Raw genomic sequence first — 20176 nt, 5'->3', positions numbered from 1 at the left:
TAGGAGGCCTGGCTCTCTGTCTTCCTGTGGCCCCCCGGTCACCAGGGCTGATGGGGCCTCGGTCCCTGCTGCCACTGCCCATGTGAGACTGGGGAGGTGCTCCCTGAGACCTGCTTCCTGCCATCTCTTCTGTCCCAGCTCCGTGTCTGACCAGGCACCCTGCCAGGGTCTCCTCAGAGGGCAGTGAAGGTCTGGGTGGGGTGTCTCCCCAGGTGGGTGTGGCTGGCTGCCAGATCCAGCTGCTGTTTGGCCTAGGTTTTGTTTTTTTTAATCTTGGTGACAGGGGAGCCCTGTCCATATTTAATGGGAAGGGCAGGCTGGTGGCTGCAGCTTTGGTTTTATGAGAGCAGGATGGCAGCATGCCAGAATCTGGCCAGTGGGTGGGGGCTCAGGGTCGGGGTGTGGAGTCCGAGGTCTCACACTCCCGCCTGACAGTGTCCCGGGGCTGCTGTGACAAAGTGCCACTGACTGGGTAGCTCTCAAACAATAGAAGTTGATTCTGTCACAATTCTGGAGGCCAGAAGTCTAAAGGTATGGGCAAGGCCCCGCGCCCTCCACTGGCCTCAGGCGAGGATTCCTCCTGGCCTCTCCAGCGCCGGGTGGCTCCAGGCGTCCCTTGGCCGAGGCTGCGTCACTGAAGCTTCTGCCTCCATCTTCGCACGGCCTGCTTACAAGAGCACGGGTCACTGGGCTTAGGGCCCGTCCCATTCCACTGTGACCTCATTCTAACTATTTACAACTACAAAGACCTGGTTTTTGGAAGCGTTTGCATTTTGAGGTTTCAGGTGGATATACATTTTGAGGGATGCTGTTCAACCCACTGCACCAGCCCTCGGTTCAACACCCTCTCCTGTCTCTTGTTCTTCGTGGGGCTGTTCTCCTCTCTCCCTGCTTCTTGGCTGAGGTGGAAATTGTGGTCATTTTCAGCAGTGCTAACTCAGGGGTGGTTGAAGACCTAAGGAGCGGGGATCAGGTGGGGGCTCCTGACTGTTCTCCGCAGAATTGCAAGCGCACCCACCCCACGTTCATTCTTTTCTCTAAGCCCTTGGCGTTCAGTGAGCCACATCACATGTAAATATTGAGACATAGCATTTAACGGATTTAATTTTCAGATGCTACCCAGTTCTGAAATCTCTCCCAGGCCCCATGCCTGGCTTCAGCATCTCATGGTGCATCTCAGGTGGGTGATACCGAGGGGCGGGTCTGGACCTGAACACAGTCACTTTTGCTGCCTTGTTGCTTAGGATCGATGCGCGAAGAGCTGCTGGGTTTTTGGCCAGTGGAGGGGATGGGTAGCTTCTGACTCCCCTGGCTCCCGTCCCCTCGCTGCAGGGACAGGGTGCATTCAGCGTGGCCCCTCTTAGCCTCGCCTCTCCTTGCCCAGTAATTAGCTCCCTCCCTCCCACATCCTGGAGGAGCTCCCAGTTGCTTTTTCATTTCCTTTGTATAGTGGGTTTGATGAGACATAAATATCAACTTGGCCTTGTCGAGGAGTTGTTGAAACCATTCCACGGAGCCGAGGCAGCCAGAGCTGCAGATGGGAGAGGCTGCACAGTTCTCAGCTGCAGCTGTTGTTCAGAGCTATTTGCACCATCTTCCCCCCAACACATGCTAGGCCCATGTAGTATAAACCTCCCGCTGATTTGGAATCTAGGTCTCCTGTTTTTCACTGGTGGGCCCAGCCAGAGGCCTGCTTAGGAATCCCAGAAAGTGCAGTTTCCTTTCCTGGCCCCGGTGGGCATTTATGCTCATCTGCTGGTGGCCTGGCCACAGGGCTGTCTTATATTCCATGAGCATGCTTCCGCTGACCTTTCTACAGACAGCCATCCCTGATTTAGGAAAATGTGCATCCCTGTATGTATAGATATACAGATATATATAATATATATGCACATACAAATAGAGATGTCACATATGTATGCATGTAGATATCTTGAATACGCATGCACACACACACACACACACACACACACCACACACACACACTGGTTTCCTGGATGTGTACATCTCCCTGGAGGAACCCAGCTGCCTGCCGTGTGCAGAGTCGTCTAGTGCAGGACGTCTTTTCTTTGTTTCACCTTCCTCCCCAGCCTGCCTGTAGCTTTCCCAGTGAGCAGGGAACCTCGGTGGCTCTGTGATGGGCCCGAGGGGCCCCAGGATGACCAGAGGGGCAGCTGCAGCCCTGGACAGGCTGAGTGGCCGTCGGGGGTGGATGCTTTGGTTTTTTTCAAATGTCTGAATGTGTGCTCAAGCGAAGAGGTTTGCAGCCTGTCTCTCAGATATTTGGGCCACACTGTCTGCTGCTTCAGATCAGTTGGGTTTGATGAGCTCTCGGGGGTGAGAGTTAGGTGCCAGCCATCATTAAAATGTTCCAGCGGTTTTGTTCCCAGATGGAAAGGCAGAGTTGGGGAGGAGGCTGGGCTTCTCCTCGTGGCTTGTGTCCAGGACTGGGCCCCATCATTTCCCTGTGCACCCGCCAAGCCCAGACAAATGTACTGGATACCACGAGGATTTATTAGACCGGGGGCTGGCTCCTTTAAAAAAAAATATCCCTTTAAAAGGCATCTCTTGAGGATGCTGAAGTTCACCCACCAATGTTCCTAGGTAGACACACAGCACAGACTCTCTTCTCACAGTCATTACTTGGCCGGTGGAACATTAGGACGTGGTTTATTTATGGAGGAAAAGGTTGAATTATCCACTGCAACTTAAAACACTCCCCACAGTTTGCTTCTTTTGAACAAACCCTTCAGCTCCCTTCTCAGCCTCGTTTGAAGAGGGGTTCTCAGCTGAAGATGATGGGTCATTAAGCCGAGGACTGGTGAATGGTGCTCAGGCCCTGCATAATTTTGGAGCTGAGCCATGAGCAGGAATTATCGAGATGTTTAAAACTGGCTTTTGAAAGAAGGCCTAACACAGCCGTCTGAAGTGAACTTGCTTAGGTCAGAGGGGCTTCAACAGGCGGCCGAGAGGGGCCCAGAGGGGCCCTGAGTTCTGTGGCTTCCCCACAAGCTTAGCTGGAATGATGGGTTGAGTGAATGTGAGAGCAGAAGTGGAGGCTAATCAGAACAGCCAGGTGGTAGTCGTCCCCTGGCCAGGCCAAGGGGGAGGGAGAAGGTCCTGGGGGATGGAGCAGGCAGAGGGTCTGGAACCAGCCTGGGGCCAGCACACAGGCCCCGAGGGCCCCTCCGAGGGTCCCATCCGAGTGTGGTGCGTCCCCTCCACTGTGCACAGGAGGGCAATGAGTGAACCATCTGTTACGTCCAAAAAATGCAGTATCCCCCTGTTGTGTCCCGGGACTCAGGAGCTTTGGTTTTTGTGCCGAGTCGTTGGTGTTTATTTATTTATTTATTTATTTTTTTAGATGGAGTCTCGCTCTGTCGCCCAGGCTGGAGTGCAGTGGCGCAATCTCGGCTCACTGCAACCTCCATCTCCCGGGTTCAAGCGATTCCCTTGCCTCAGCCTCCCGAGTGGCTAAGACTACAGGTGCCCACCACTACCCCTGGCTAATTTTTGTATTTTTAGTAGAGACGGGGTTTCACCATGTTGGCCAGGCCAGTCTCGAACTCCTGACCTCAAGTGATCCACCTGCCTCAGCCTCCCAAATTGCTGGGATTACAGGCGCGAGCCACCATGCCCGGCCTGTGCTGAGTCTTATATTCACATTTATTTTTAACTTCCGGAGTCAAAACCCCTGTGATTCATTCAGAGAGACTCGGGGGGACGGTTCCATCTTTGACTGCCCATTCTCTACTAATATATAGCCTGTTCGATTGGCCAAGGGTCAGCAGGGACACACAGGGTTCCTGCTCTGTTGTGGACTTGGGAGAGTGGGTGGAGCCTTTTTGAGGATCCCTTTATTCTGTAATGAATCCTAGGAAGGAATGGGACGGTGCAAAATGATTTTAAGTAACCTAGATCAATATGGTTTTAATAGTGAAAAAGCGGAGGCCGGGCACGGTGGCTCATGCCTGTAATCCCAGCACTTTGGGAGGCTGGGGCGGGCAGATCGCAAGGTCAAGAGATCAAGACCAGCCTGGCCAACATGGTGAAACCTCGTCTCTACTAAAAATACAAAAATTAGGCGGGTATGGTGGCGGGCACCTGTAGTCCCAGCTACTAGGGAGGCTGAGGCAGGAGAATCACTTGAACCTGGGAGGCGGAGGTTGCAGTGAGCCGAGATCGCGCCACTGCACTTCAGGCTGGGACAGAGCGAGACTCCATCTCAAAAAAAAAGAAAAGAAAAGAAAAATTGGGAACAAGCTAAGTGCCCACATAGTTACAAAAATTACGTTAAATAGATACACGGTTGCTTTTAAGCTCCACATACAGCACCATAGAGCTTTTTCTATATTTGTAGGCATTAAAGCAATTCCAGGAAGGATCTAAACCAAACATTTGACCCAGGTTGTCTCTCTGGGGAGTGGGGCCACATGGGATTTCACTCTTTCTGTATTCCTATTACTTATATTAAACACACATGAACAGAAGAAAAAATAGTCCCAGTTACACAAGGCTATGTGACATAAGGGGCCTGGGGTCGTGGCCGCCCGGCGAGGGGAGGAAGCCGTGTTCCGCCTGGGCCTGACCTGTCTTTGGTTTCCCGCAGTATTCCCGGCAGGAGCAGGAGGAGGAGGGCCGGAAGCGGTATGAAGCCCAGAAGCTGGAGCGCATGGAGACCAAGTGGAGGAACGGCGACATCGTCCAGCCAGTCCTCAACCCAGGTAAGAGCCGTGGACACCAGCAGCAGGTGCCGCTCCTCACTGGGGACGCGTAGGAGGCAGGAGCTGGCCGGGCCTAGGTGAGCCTCATGCTTGAGGTTCCCCTGGCGCTGAGCACGCTCTCCTGGAACCGGTTTCTCTGGGGTCCCCAGGGAGGGCTGTCCCCCAGCCCTGCCCTGAGCCCTGTAGACCTCTCCAGTCACACAGCTGGAAGGCGACCTGAGCGACTCAGTGAGTCCCATGAGGGCACTGTGCGTGGGGCCTCCATTGCCAGGCAGGTGGCGTGCACCTGTTCACGAGGAACTTGTTTTTTTTGTATCTTTTCCTTGTGTTTGCTCAGTGGCTTGTTCTTTTCTTTTCTTTTCTTTTCTTTTCTTTTTTTTTTTTTGAGCTGGAGTCTCGCTATGTCACACAAGCTGGAGTGTACTGGCACAATCTCGGCTCACTGCAGCCTCCGCCTCCTGGGTTCAAGTGATTCTCCTGCCTCAGCCTCCCGAGTAGCTGGTATTACGATTACAGGCACGTGCCACCATGCCCGGCTAATTTTTGTATTTTTAGTAGAGATGGGGTTTCACCATGTTAGCCAGGCGGGCCTCAAACTCCTGACCTCAAGTGATGAGCCTGCCTTGGCCCCCCAAAGTGCTGGGATTACAGGTGTGAACCACCACACCTGGCCAAGTGGCTTGTTCTTGATGGGATTTCCAACTCATCCAAAAAAGAAAAAAACGGCAGCAGCTGTTCAAGCGCCACTTCTTCCCGGCCCCACTGTTCAGACATTGATTGAAAGAGTGGCTCTGCCAACAGGCACTGGGCTCCGTGGCATGCCCAGCTTCCCTGTGGTGTTGGTCCCTTTTGCCATCCATCCTCTTGCTCTCATGTCAGGGTGCTCTGGCTTTAATAAAATGTTCACTCAAAATCTAAACGAAGGCACGATGAGATGTTTTGCCTCAAGCAAGGACTTTCTACCCAGAGAACTCCCCAAGTTCCTAGAAACAATTCAGGGCAGGGGGCCCTGGGGAGCATCTGTCCCCCTAGGAACAGGGTGAGCCCTCGGGGACAGGCAACGCGCATTACCCCTCTCCCTACCGCACACATGGTGGTCACGTTGTCATAGTGGCAGGAGAACTCCCTCCAGGACGCACTGTGTGCTTCTCTGCCTCCGTACAATGGCCTGGGCTCGTGTCACATTCGTGCTCTGTGCTGGGTTCCATAGGGTACCTCATGCGGGACGGCAGCCTGAGGAGGGTTTGCTGCCCCCCACCGTGCCTGGGGAGATCCTGGCCATGGTGGGTGTTTGAGTTTCTTACTCAGCTTTCTCTGTTTTGCCTCCACCCTCAGCAGTGGTGGAGGACCTGCCTCAAGTACTCCCTTTCCCCCTTGGATGTGCCTGTGATGTGGGCTCCACTCTGGGGTCCACCTGCTCCTAGCCCTGCCGAGAGGCGCCCTGGCCCCTGCTACCCTGGACTCGGGGCATTGTTATGACTACTCACCTCCCTTGCTTTGTCCACGTAAGCACCAAAGGGGACTGGTGAAAACCCAGTGGGCGCACAGATGAAAGCATGGCTTTCTGGGCTTGGCTGCTGGCGTGCAGCAGGAGTGTGCTTGTTTTCCGGGCGGGTCAACTTGAGGCTTGAACAGGAGTTTGCGTGTATTTGGTCTCACATTTGTGTCTCTGACTCAGGCTGTGCTCCAGCCTCAACTTGCCAAAAGCGGAATGGTTGTCACCTTAGGCCAGTGGAACTGGGTAGGTCGGTTTCTTTACTGTTGGGGAAACCACTGTAGGTTTCTTCTCTTTTCGTGTCAGCTTTTTAACAGACACCAAAAAAAGAAAGAAAGAAAATTAATGTATCAGTATTAATAGAAAGAGATGGTGCTGCTTTGATGAAACCCCAGTGAAGAGATATCTTTTTTTTTTTTTTTAATTTGAGGCAGAGTCTCGCTCTGTCCTCCAGGCTGGAGTGCCGTGGCACGATCTCGGCTCACTGCAAGCTCCGCCTCCCGGGTTCACACCATTCTCCTGCCTCAGCCTCCCTAGTAGCTGGGACTACAGGTGTGTGCCATCATGCCCGGCTAATTTTTTGTATTTTTAGTAGAGACAGGGTTTCACCGTATTAGCCAGGATGGTCTCGATCTCCTGACCTCATGATCCGCCCACCTCGGCCTCCCAAAGTGCTGGGATTACAGGCGTGAGCCACCGCGCCCGGCTGAGATATCTTTTAAAAATAAAATTTAAACAGCGAGTTTATCAACACAGCAATACACCAGACAGGCCTGGAGGCACGTGCTGGGGCAGGCAGTGCCCAGGCTGTGTTTTTGGGAGGGCAGCCCAGCAGTCAGGTCAGACACAGGCCCTAAGGAATGTGATGGGATGGGAGCAAGGGGAGGTGTCTTAGGAAAGACACCTCAGGGCCAGAAGATATGTCCACATTCAAATCCCTAGAGCCTGTGAATGGGACCTTATATGGAAAATGGGTCTTTGCAGATGTGGTTAAATTAACGATCTTGAAATGAGATCATCTGGGTTATGCAGGTGGGCCCCAAATCCAGTGATCAGTGCCCTTGCAAGAGACAAGAAGAGGCTATGTCTAGCCTAACACAAAGTGGTCCTGGAGGAGAGGGTTGGGTGGAACATGGGGGCTTCCTGGACCTACCTTTTCATGAGTGGTTTCTGGAGAGAGCTTGGGGTAGGTGCCAGACCCCGGGGGGAGTGGGTAGCACTGCTGGGCTGACTCTGGCTTTGAGAAGCATGGATTAGATCCTAGCTTCTGCCTTTAACTGATCCTCAGGGACACTAAAATTACTCAAGGTTTTCAATCAGTTTAAATTCCTTTACTCGTGGGATTCTCTTCTGTTTGCCAGCCTCCGATTGACTGTAAATCTACACATGATATTTTTCAGAATGTGTTATTCACTGTCAGTCAGAGTTGGCCTCCTAAATCTCAAGATTTCCTGATTTGTATGTGCTTTTATTTTTACTTTTTTGTTTTGTAAAAATGCATCTTCCTCAGATGATCGGATTAGAGACTCAGCTTTTAAATGTTTCTTAGGAAGTCCCGTGTCCATTCTTTCTTGAGCGTTTCTGAACATCTGCATCTTTGACTCCAGTTTCCTGGTAGAGCCGGCATCTGAGTGGCAGGGCTTCCCAGTGCCCTCGGGAGCCCAGGGGTGGGCTCATCTGAGACCAGCCTGGTCTCCTGTATGGTGGCTTAGCCTGAGTTGGGTTTGGCAGGGGTGTCCGGGTCAATGGGGAACAGCAGCTCTGGGAGAAGAGTGTGCGTATGTGCTTGGCACTGGGGTCTTTCTAACAGGTGTGACACATGCTTTGACTTGCCTGCTCCCAGCCCCTGTCCACCCCACATCCCAGACCTCATCCTAGAGCAAGAGTTCAGACTGTTGCCTAGCAACCTCCACAGGGGTGGCCTCGTCTCCCAGGTACCTCAGAGTCTGAGAGTTCCTTAAAAGCCCTTTGTCCAATATACACAGCTATAATTTGTCTATATATATATATACTTTTTTTTTTTTTTTTTTTGAGACAAGAGTCTCACTCTGTTGACGAGGCTGGAGTGCAATGGTGCGATCTCGGCTCACTGCAACCTCCACCTCCCGGGTTCAAGCGATTCTGGTGCCTCAGCCTCCCGAGTAGCTGGGATTATAGGCATGTGCCACCACACCCAGCTAATTTTTGTATTTTTTGTAGAGACAGGGTTTCGCCATGTTGACCAAGCTGGTCTTAAACTCCTGACCTCAGGAGATCTGCCCTCCTCAGCCTCCCAAAGTGTTGGGATTACAGGCGTGAGCCACCATACCCGGCCAGAAGGCAGACCTGGTCAGGGACTAGACCTCATCTGTTCCCTGCCCAGGACAGCTGGCACTCAGAAAGGGTAGCTCATTCCTAACTGACAAGCCCCAAGCTGTTGAACACGCCAACCCACTGGGCCACGCAATGACTGGGACTCATTTCAGGTGAAGACAAGTCCTTTCTAGGTCTGGCCTTAAGCAAGTAATGTTTCTCAGTAGCTGATAAAGCTGGTGGGATGAAGGGTGGTCCTGACCCAGAAGTTGATACCTGGGGTCTCGTAAGTGTCCAATGTCATTGCTTTTCTTTTCTTTTCTTTTTGAGATGGAGTTTTGCTCTTGTTGCCCAGCCAGGTTGGAGTGCAACGGCACAATCTCAGCTCACTGCAAACTTCGCCTCCCTGGTTCAAGTGACTCTTCTGCCTTAGCCTCCCAAGTAGCTGAGATTACAGGCACTCGCCACCACACCGGGCTAATTTTTGTATTTTTAGTAGAGAGGGGTTTCACCATGTTGGCCAGGCTGGTCTCGAACTCCTGACCTCAGGTGATCCACCCGCTTAAGCCTCCCAAAGTGCTAGGATTACAGGCATGAGCCACTGCGCCCAGCCCCAGTGTCATTTCCGAGGCTTTGATGTGCTTCTGGGTCATGGTTGCTAAATTGTGTCACCACAAATCATATGTCGAGGTCCTGACCCTGAGTGCCTCAGAATGTCACTGAATGTAAAGAAAGAGTCTTTAAAGAAGTAATTAAGTTAAAATGAGGTCATTAGGGTGGGCTGGTGTCTTTACAAGAAGAGGAGGTTAGGACAGACAAACACAGAGGAACAACCCTGTGAGGACACGGGGGAAGGCAGCATCTACAAGCCCAGCAGAGAGGCCTCAGGAAGAGCCAGCTGCTGATACCTTGACCTGGGACTTCCACCCTCCAGGGCTGTGAGACGAATTTCTGCTGCTTAAGGCGCCAGCCTTTGGTGGGCACTCTTGTTACAGTGGCCCCAAACCGGCTCCCCTGCCTTCTCTCCTGGTCACTGTTAGCTGCCATGTGAGTTTCCTCATTCCTGCCCTGTGCTTGCCCTCATGCCAGGGTGTGTGGGAGAAGTAGCATGTCATGGAGTCAGAAGCAGAGTAGAGGAGCTCTTCCCAAGAAGCCACATTCTGGGGGCCTCTCCACCCAGCCCACCCTCCTGAATATGCATCAAGAGGTCCTTGCATCTGGGCCCCTCTGGGAGCTGGCATGCAGGGTCGTGATCTCAAAGCCAACCAACAGACCCCTGCAAGCTCTGGGAAGGAGCCCCTGGGGGTCCCGATATCCTGTATCGCAGCCAGCTCGCACGACCTGTGGCTTGGCCCAAGGGAGGGGATGCCTGTTCTCCCACCTGCTACTTCAGCATGGGCCTGCCAGGGTCTAGGGGTGTCCAGAATCAGCCTGCAATTGCCGAGGGCACCTTGGGCCTCAGGGGAATTTAGTACACCCTGAAACCCACAATACCACGAGGAGCGGGACTCTGAGAGAAGGCCAGAAATTGGCGGCATGAAAAGATTGGAAAATCCTATTGTTTATTGACCTGGGAACGGAAGGAGACTGAAATCAAAAGCCCATTAAGACAGCCTTGGCCGGGCGCGGTGGCTCACGCCTGTCATCCCAGCACTTTGGGAGGCCGAGGTGGGTGGATCACGAGGTCAGGAGATTCAGACCACGGTGAAACCCCGTCTCTACTAAAAATACAAAAAATTAACCAGGCGCGGTGGTGGGCGGCTGTAGTTGCAGCTACTCAGGAGGCTGAGGCAGGAGAATGGCGTGAACCCGGGAGGCGGAGCTTGCAGTGAGCTGAGATCGCACCACTGCACTCCATCCTGGGCGACAGAGCAAGACTGCGTCTCAAAAAAAAAAAAAAAGACTCAGCCTTGTGTCGAAAATCAGATTAAAGTGTGGTTTACGCACCCACGTGTGTCTTGAGAGAGTGAGAAAGGGAGTGGAGTGGAGTGGGATGGAAAAGTAAAAAAAATACACCAGGCTTGAGCATGACACTTGGAAAGAACGTTGGGTGTGGTTCCTGTCACATGGAACTGACTAGAGGCAGACAGATCAGATGCCTACTAAGTTTACAAGGAAACTGAATTTGCCTGGACTGAAAAAAAGCTTTTGACTGTTCAAACTTTAAAGTAACCTCTCCAAACATAGACGAGCAGGAGGTGGGCCGTGGGCCCCTATTTCCCAGTGCCCACTTGGATGAGGCCATGGTGGATAACCAACAGGGAAGAACCTTCCAGGAGGCTGAGCCAAGGACCATGTAGTTCCTCCCCAAGAGTGGAATCAGAGTCTAACCAAAGAAGGCCCCATGGCCATAGCTCAGACCCTGGCGGGAGTCATCTCTGCTCGGGCCAGGGGCTCCTGGGTAGCTCCTGTGTTCTTTCCTTTCTTGAATGAGTGTGCTCTTCTGTTCCCTGTTCCGCTGCTGTATAAAGGGTGCAAGTGCAGGTAACTCATCTTCTTAGTTCATTGGCTGCAGGAACATGAAGAATTGCATCTAAACACGATGGAGAAGACTGCATGCATGTGACCAGCTGCTGTGCTCTGAGGTCAGCGCAGAGGCCGGATAGGGTTTCAGGTGGTCGTCCTTGAGGGTGAGGTGCTCTACGTTTGCAAAGAATACAACAGGGATCTGGTGACTGGAGGGGTAGAACCAGACAGAGATGACCAAGCCTGTCTCCACACATAGCAGGGCCACGCTGCCCTGCCTCCCCTGTAGCAGATGTGAAAATACCGTGTCTAGAGTGTGAGCAGAGTGAAATGCTGCTTCCAGGCCTGACCCATCAAAACCTCAGGTGTGTGAGCCTCCCCCGACTCTGTCCCTTTCCAAGGTAACTTTCAAAGCTACTCATTAAAAGTAATGGAGCTACGGGATCAAAGGGGCCTGAATCCCTACATCTCCACCATTTGGAGGAAATCTACCCCACTAGGAAAGCCTGATTTGGACTTTACCTAAGCAAGAAATCAACCTCACTGTGTGACCCACTAGGGTTTTAGGGTTTATCTGCTGCAGCAGTGACTACGATCTTGACTGACACAGTGCCTAATCTGTGAACCTGCAGTTTCAAAATGATGTGAGGAGCCTGAACCAGGCCCCCAGGATAGCAGTGGGCGAGGTTTACACAGCCATAAACACAAAACTCTCCTTTTCAGATCCCGTCCTATGTGACAAACTATTTACAGGGTTTCGTGTGTGCTAGGTGTTTACGTCATCTTCACAATCCGATAGTTTCACTTTCACCATCCCTGGTTCCAGCTAAGGAAACTGAAGCAAAGGGAGGTTAAGTTCCCATGAAGGCAGCAGAGCTGGGATTCAAACCCAGGCAGTCCAACTCCAGAACCTCTCTTCCTCCCCTATCCTCTCTTGCTTCCCCCATGCCCTCAAACCCCAAAATTACTGCTTACGGGAGCAGGACTATGGGCCTGGCCAGAGGGCCAGAGACATCGAGTGGAAGGCGCTTCAGACCCAGGGCCGAGCCCCTGGCCTGGCCATGTTCACCAGCCCTCGCACCCTCGTGGATGGCTCAGGGCGGATCTTCCTGGGGCTTGGCCAGAGCACTGCCTGACCCCAGAAAGGCGAATCCCAACCCAGGAGCCAGGCAGGGGCTGGGTGATCTGCCAAGACCCCATCTGCACTGGAAGGGCTGGACCAGGCTTGGAAGTGAACACTGTTTTCAACCCAAGGGCCAGGGGATGAGGCAGGCACTTGAACTTGTTGAGGCAGGGCTAATTTTGTCATAAACCCTAAAAATGGACAGCCATATGGCCACATAGTCCCTACATGGTCAAAGCTGCACAGCTGACAGCTGTGAATCCGAAGAGATCACGGTAATTCTATTTTCTCTTGTCAGACGGAGAAAACAATAAGGATAACTGGCTTTTTAAAAATTATATATTGGGCTGGGCGAGGTGGTTCACACCTGTAATCCTAACACTTTGGGAGGCTGAGGCGGGTGGATCACTTGAGGTCAGGAGTTCGAGACCAGCCTGGCCAACATGGTGAAACCCTGTCTCTATTAAAAATACAAAAATTAGCCAGGTATGGTGGCAGATGCCTGTAATCCCAGCTACTCGGGAGGCTGAGGCACAAGAATTGCTTGGACCCAGGAGGCGGAGGCTGCAGTGAGCTGAGATTGTGCCACTGCACTTCAGCCTGGGCAATAGAGCGAGGCTTTGTCTCAAGAAAAAAAGAAAGGTCTACCTTCTAGAGACTGGATGTTATATGTCATCGGCTTTTTTTCTTAAGTGCAGGCTCTTAAAGATATTTCAGGAGCAGTGCGGTGTTGGGTGACTGAAGCTCCTCCAAGGTATTTGGGGCTCTTGCAAGAGTGAGGTGATAGAGCAGTGAATGGGGTCGGGGGCTGGCCAGAGGGAACAGCTTGCTCCCTGTGGAGCTGTACGTTCTCAGGCCAGTGGAGTAAATTACAGAAACACTGTGGCACTTTTTGTAAAATTGGAAATGCAAGTCAGATGGTTAACTAGAGCCTAGCGGAGGGTCACACGCAGCCCCGGGACTCACAGCTTTGAGGGGTTTCGTGGCTACCCCTGGGCAGGGCCTTGCAGGGCACTAATGGCCCCAGAGAGTCTCGTCATGGCCCACTAACAATGGGTCATGACTCCTTGAAAACCTCTCCCTCACCAACTGTAGCCTGTTTGGAGACCATGGTTTTCCTTAGAGAAATCATAGCTGAACCGGCTTCGGACTCCTTCACTGACTGTGCAGACCTCAGGGTGGTTTCGGCATTGCCAGACCATTCAGCTTTGGGAATCAGTCTACCCCATAACTAATCTCTCTCCTTTGCAATTCCAGAGCCGAACACTGTCAGCTACAGCCAGTCCAGCTTGATCCACCTGGTGGGGCCTTCAGACTGCACCCTGCACGGCTTTGTGCACGGAGGTAAGAAGGAAGCGCCCTGGCCACTCCATTCCTGTCCCTTGGCTCATTGTTGCTTCTCTGGGAGCCATGCTGCTGTCTGACACACTTGAGGCTCTTGTGTTTGGTGAAGTATAAACTTCCAAGAAGTTGCACAATAGGCCAGGTGCAGTGGCACATGCCTGTAATCCCAGCACTTTGGGAGATGGAGGCAGGAGGATTGCCTGAGCTTAGGAGTTCAAGACTAGCCTGGGCGACATAGGGAGACCCCTGTCTCTACAAAAAAAAAATAATAAGCCGGGCGTGATTGCCTGCGCCTGTGATCCCAGCTACTGGGAGGCTGAGATGGGAGGATCGCTTGAGCCCAGGAGGTCGAAGTTGCAGTGAGCCGTGATTGTGCCACTACACTTCAGCCTGGGCAACAGAACGAGACCCTATCTCAAAAAAAAAAAGTTGAACAATAAATCACAGAAATATGCTGGCGGGCCGGGCGCCATAGGTCACGCCTGTAATCCCAGCACTTTGGGAGGCCGAGGTGGGTGGATCACCTGAGGTCAGGAGTTCAAGACCGGCCTGGCCAACATGGCAAAACCCCATCTCTACTAGAAATACAAAAATTAGCCAGGTGTGGTGGCGGGCGCCAGTAGTCCCAGCTACTCGGGAGGCTGAGGCAGGAGAATCACTTGAACCTGGGAGGCAGAGGTTGCATTGAGCTGAGATCGTGCCACTGCACTCCAGCCTGGGTGACAGAGTGAGACTCCGTCTCAAAAAAAAAAAAAAAAAAAAAAAAAAGACGCTGGCACCCGTTTTTCAAATTGGTGATAAAAGTTAAACAGATGACTGCGTCCCTGGGGAGGCTCACATGCAGCCCCGGGATCTTATAGTTGTGAGATGTTTAACGCCTGCTGAGGGTCAGGGCAGGGCCTTGCAGGGCACCGATGGCCCCAAAGACTAGCATTGTGACTCACCGGCAGTGACTCGTTCGTGATGTTTTTCCTCTAATGTTTGCATTTGTTTTTTCCCAGTAAGTACAGATCTCTTCTCAAACAACACAGGCCTTAAAGTTCATAGCTCGGCTTCCCAGAGTTTGGGAAACATAGCTGGAACGCAAGAGGCTCTAGGTTCACAGACGGACACTTTTTACTTTAATGATGTGTAATTATTTTTCATGATTTAAAGAAAATGTAGATAGCATATCAAACCTGTAATTTCATGGCTACTGTAATTTTGAAGAAGACCAAAGTAAGCTTTTAGAAACAAGTTGGTTGAAGAAAAGCATCAAGGAGATAAGACCATAGTGAAGTGGTATCAGTGAGAGCAGAAGTTGTGAAGGTGCTGTGTGGTTAACGAAGGCTGGGCGCAGCTGTTCTTGGTGTACTGAGCTATTCATCTGTCCCAGGCATAACGGCACTTTTGCACAATGCTGTCATTTCTAATTGCCTGGAACACCAGGTTCTGTTTTCTTCTCCACTCAGAAAACTCCTATTTATCCTTCAAAACCCAGCTCAAACGGCACCACTCTGGGCTGGCTTACATTGATATTTCTACCAGGGACACCTCAGGAGCAGGGACTGGATCATATTCTTTGTGTTGGCTCCAGCACCCACAGGGAGTCAAAGGGGCACCTTGCAGATACTTACTCCATGAGTGAGAGGCAGCAATCACTTTCAGGTTTGGGACATTGGCTCTGGGCCTATGAGATGGAGTCTCGCTCTGTTGCCCAGGTTAGAGTGCAGTGGCATGATCTGATCTTGTCTCACTGCATCCTCTGCCTCCTGGGTTCAAGAGATTCTCCCGCCTCAGCTTCCCAAGTAACTGGGATTACAAGCACATGCCACCACACTCGGCTAATTTTTGCATTTTAAGTAGAGACGGGGTTTTACTATGTTGGCCGGGCTGGTCTCAAACTCCTGACCTCAAGTCATCCGTCCACCTCGGCCTCCCAAAGTGCTGGGATCACAGGCGTGAGCCACCACGCCCGGCCCTGATGTGAGATATGTTTCCAAAGTTTGTTTCTTTTTTAAACTAATCCCCTTTTGTGTTTCTTTTTCCTGTTTCATGATTGTTTTCCTCTTCCCACTCAGTGGTGGCTGCACTGCTCGTAAATCTGATTAACTATGGTCTTGCCAAGGGAAGCTGTGCTTTATAACAGCACTTCCAGGCCCACAAGCACTGTGACAATCTGAGTATCTTGCTGTCCGCAGAACAGCTGTTGCCTCAGAGGCATTCCCTGTTTCCCCTTCCTTACTGCCCCCATGTCTCTGTCCTCCCTTGAATTCCAGGGTGGGCGCAGCTCCCTCTTCCGAGCCTGGCCATCCCAAGCCCAGGCTTCTGCCACTTCCAAGTATTGTGTTTGAGCCTCATACAGCTCCATTCTGCCTGGAATTTGTGAAACTCTGGGCTACGAGTTTTGCTTATTTTGTCGACATGTCAGACGTTCTTCACTAAATGGGGCATTTCCGTCGTCGCTGTCTACTTGGTGAAAAGTCCACATCTTTAAGCCCAGTCTTTCTTTCTTTATGTGCTGAAAGGCATCGGTGAGATGCCAGGAGTGGGAGACGTCACTAGAGAAGCCCCTTGGAAGTCTGCAGCAAGTCATGTTCATTTACGATTGATACAGGCACATGTTAAGATGTGTATTAGGAACAATGGCTTTACAATAATGCCTATTTTAGTAAGGATTTTTTGCCCACAATTTGTAAAAAATCTGTCTAATAATTTTACCAAGCTTAACCTTCTCTCACTCTGTCACCCAGGCTGGAGTGCAGTGGCGCGATCTCAGCTCACTGCAAGCTCTGCCTCCTGGGTTCACGCCATTCTCCTGCCTCAGCCTCCCCAGTAGCTGGGACTACAGGTGCCCACCACCGTGCCCAGATAATTTTTTGTATTTTTAGTAGAGACGGGGTTTCAGCATGTTAGCCAGGATGGTCTCGATCTCCTGACCCCGTGATCTGCCCGCCTCGGCCTCCCAAAGTGCTGGGATTACAGGCATGAGCCACCATGCCCAGCCTTAACCTTCTCTTATAGGGCCTGGTAACTCACCAGGAGCGAATGAATAAAATAAACACTGCATTGAAAACACGAACTGTGATTTTATCGTATTTTCCTGTAAAGTACTGTTGGCAAGAATGGCATCTAAAATTATTTGAATCAAAATCTTCACTAAACCGTAATTCACTAGATGCCAGTTGCAGAAGAAAATGGTGAAATGGATGCCAATTTAGCCTTTATTCTGTAATTCTAGACTGCGCAAAGCTGCGCCCGACTCCCGTTTTCTGTGAGTTCCACACACTGGCTAGCCTTGGTCTTGAGGACTTTACACACAGGTCTGGGTGGTGATAAACTCGTGAAGGGTGTCTTGGAAAGGCAGGAGCTGTTCTGGCTGGAATGACAGGTAGAACGCAGTGCTCCCACCAGACACTAGCTCATTGCTGCTTTCCTGGTTGCACGGACAGAACCTCCTGTCTTTAGTTAGGGGAATAGAAAAGCTCTGGGGAGTGAGCCCGAGGGTGTGGAGGGTCATCATCCTGTGCGGGAGGAGGGTTGGCGGGGTCTCTGCCGTTCTGGGTTGACGGGTTCGTGGAGGGTGTGGAGGACCGTCATCGTCCCGTGCGGGAGGAGGGTTGGTGGTGTGTGTGCAGTTCTGGGTGGAAGGGCATGTGAAGAAGGCAAACTGGGCTTTTGGTTTCTGTCTTCCCTGAGTCCTGAGTGAGTCACTCCATGGTCCCCCACCCTCCTCCATAGAGTGCTCAGGGTCGACCCAGAAAAGACCAGTTACCCCCTGTTCTCCCCTCCACTACCCCCACGTTTGGTTGTACAGACTGAAGGGGTGACCTAGCAGATACCTGTGGGGGTCCAGACTTTGGGAGAGGGAAGTTCTTGGGGGTCAGCCGGTAGCCCTGTTCAAGGCAGACCTTAGAGGAGTCTTGAGCATGCATTCTTTACTTCTCAACTTTTGGCCATCTTAGCTTTTTCCTTGGTACTTTATTTTTTATTTTTAAATTAATTATTTTAAACTTAAGTGTTATGTGGAAACGATCCAGAGGGCCTTGGGTCTCTCTTCCTGCCATCGCTCCTGCAGGGGTAGCTGCTGTTTCTGATTCAGGACTCTGCTTCCTAAGCATGAGGCTCTGTTGCTGTCCCTTGATGCATAAGTTTCAGATGTGTGAGCCCCATCACTGTTCATCAGGTGGGGTACTGTGATGACTTTCCCTTGAAACGGTGTTACTACGAAAGCCAACGGTTGCTCTGTGCCCTCCAGCAGCTCTGTAAGATGCTCTCAGTACAGTCTGCCTGCCACGGAACTGTTCCCTGCCATGTTCCCTCCCTGCCATGCTCCCTGGACCCTCCTCCTCCACGTTGCTCATTCTGTGCCTGCTCTAAACTGCTCTCCTGGGACGGCCTTTGCCGCTCGCTCTTCAATTTTTCTCTTTGCTGGTTTTGGTGGAACATGTCCTCCAGTGGCTCCCTGAGAAAGGCAATATATTAACTGGAATAAAGGCTCAGCTGCCGCCCAAACAGCTTGGCTTCAACAAGAGAGAGGACTTTTTCTTTTTTTTTTTTTGACCTAACAATGCAGCTGTGAGCGATCCACGGCTGATAGGCAGCCCCGTGGTGCTGGGGACCCTGGCTTCTGCTGCCCTGTGGCTCCGCCAGCCCGGGGATGCCCTCTTGGTGAGCCACATGTTTGCCCGTCTCTTCATCAGCGTCCAGCCCCAAAGGGGTGGAGGGCATGTTGGAAACTGCACCCTCCCCTTTTGGCCACAATGTCCTCATGTGGCCACATCTGTGGGTGGGTGAGTGCCGCTGGTCAGACGCGTCTGTTAGACATTGGAGTGACTGATGAAGGAAGGATAGTCTCTGTCGTGGGGCCTAGAGAGTCTTCTTCCTGAGCTTTGCGCGTCTGAAACGACTTCTGGCTGAGCAGGGCGTTCTAGGGGGAAGCGTTCCTTTCAGGGCTTGGAAGCCTTTGTTCCATGTCTTCTGGCTTCTGAGGTTTTTGCTGGGAAATTCAGGGACTGTAGATTTTTCCCTCCACTTTCTGGCCGCAACCTCTGCCTGTCTGCTGGCCTGATCTTCCCTCCCCATTCCAGCCTTCAGCCCTTGGCCTATCCTTGATCTTCCAGGGACTTTTTATTACTAACCCGTTTATCTGGATAGCAAATCACATGGTTTGCAGTTTCTGGGTGTTTCTTCCAAGTGAAGTGACATCCTTCTCCACCCCTGTCCCCCGGACACCACCAGCTTAGCAGCCGCAGGTGATTGTGCTGTGCACTCACATTGAGAGCCATGACTCTGGCTCACTGGGGTCACCCCAAGTGTTTGGTAGGTTGGAAGGGGCCCAAGAACTTGCACTGCCCCCTTGCTCCTTGCGATGCTGAGGCTACTGGTCTGGAGTCCCCACTCGGCCGTGTCACGTCTCTCTCAATCTCTGCACTCTAGGCCGCCCTTCCCAGGCAGTTTTGGCAGGCCGGCTCACCTCATGTAATTAAAAAGTTTTAATTTCATCCATGGACAGCTTTTTAAAAAATTTGCGTGGGTACATAGTAGGTATATATATTTATGGGGTACATGAGATGGTTTGATACAGGCACACAATATGAAATTAGTACATCGGCCGGGCGCGGTGGCTCACGCCTGTAATCCCAGCACTTTGGGAGGCCAAGGTGGGTGGATCACTTGAGGTCAGGAGTTCGAGACCAGCCTGGCCAACATGGTAAAACCCTATCTCTACTAAAAATACAAAAATCAGTTGGGTGTGGTGGCGGGTGCCTGTAATCTCAGCTGCTTGGGAGGCAGAGGCGGAAAAATCACTTGTGCCCAGGAGGCAGAGGTTACAGTGAGCCAAGATCATGCCACTCCGATCCAGCCAGCCTGGGTGACAGAGCGAGACTCTGCCTCGAAATAAAGAAAGGGAGAGAGAGAGAGGGAGGGAGGGAGGGAAAGAAAGAAAGCACATCATGGGGAATGGGGTATCCATTTCCTCAAGCATGTATCTTTTGTGTTACAAACAATCCACTTACACTCTTTTAGTTATTTTGAAATGTACAATTAAGTTATTATTGACTGTGGTCACCAATTAAGTTATCATTGACTATGGTCACCTTGTTGTGCTGTCAAATAGTAGGGCTTATTCATTCTTTCTTTTTTTTTTTTTGAGACGGAGTCTCGCTCTGTCGCCCAGGCTGGAGTGCAGTGGCGCGATCTCGGCTTACTGCAAGCTCTGCCTCCCGGGTTCACGCCATTCTCCTGCCTCAGCCTCTCCGAGTAGCTGGGACTACAGGCGCCCGCCACCATGCCTGGCTAATTTTTTGTATTTTTTTAGTAGAGACGGGGTTTCACCGTGGTCTCGATCTCCTGACCTCGTGATCCACCCACCTTGGCCTCCCAAAGTGCTGGGATTACAAGCGTGAGCCACCGCGCCCGGCCTTTTTCTGTATTTTTAGTAGAGACGGGGTTTCACCGTGTTAGCCAGGATGGTCTCGATCTCCTGACCACGTGATCCGCCCGCCTCGGCCTCCCAAAGTGCTGGGATTACAGGCTTGGGCCACCGCGCCCGGCCTCTTTCAATTTTTTAATACCCCTTAACCATCTCCCCTGGCCCCTGCTAACCACCCATCCTGTGGTCAGCTTTGGAGCCTTCCCCTCCATCTCAGGCTCCTTCCCGGGCCACCAGCTCTACCGAGGGAGACACAGCCTCCTTTTGCTTAGAGCCAGCCCTTCCTCTCCATCCTGCCCTCTTCTCGCTTCTCCATC

The 20176-nt window shown here is 51.8% G+C and overlaps 2 protein-coding genes across 4 annotated transcripts in view; both read left to right on the top strand.

The window, feature by feature from the left end:
* NOL9 (nucleolar protein 9) overlaps positions 1-12730 on the top strand; it is a 239836-nt gene extending 227106 nt beyond the window's left edge. Inside the window, exon 13 of the mRNA XM_058444175.1 lies at positions 12718-12730. The gene's annotated coding sequence lies outside the window, so the exon portion shown is untranslated. The remainder of the gene's footprint in view (positions 1-12717) is intronic.
* The window catches only part of ACOT7 (acyl-CoA thioesterase 7), a 126978-nt gene that overhangs the window by 61125 nt on the left and 45677 nt on the right, over positions 1-20176 (top strand). For all 3 annotated transcript variants that reach the window (XM_032758739.2, XM_058444179.1, XM_058444178.1), the window contains exons 5-6: positions 4610-4724; positions 13358-13444. In XM_032758739.2, the coding sequence (XP_032614630.1) occupies positions 4610-4724; positions 13358-13444 (202 nt within the window). The remainder of the gene's footprint in view (positions 1-4609; positions 4725-13357; positions 13445-20176) is intronic.

This window comes from Hylobates moloch, unplaced genomic scaffold (assembly GCF_009828535.3).
Source record: "Hylobates moloch isolate HMO894 unplaced genomic scaffold, HMol_V3 SCAFFOLD_9, whole genome shotgun sequence".
NCBI lineage: Eukaryota > Metazoa > Chordata > Mammalia > Primates > Hylobatidae > Hylobates > Hylobates moloch.
This window is presented reverse-complemented; position numbering and strand designations above follow the sequence as displayed.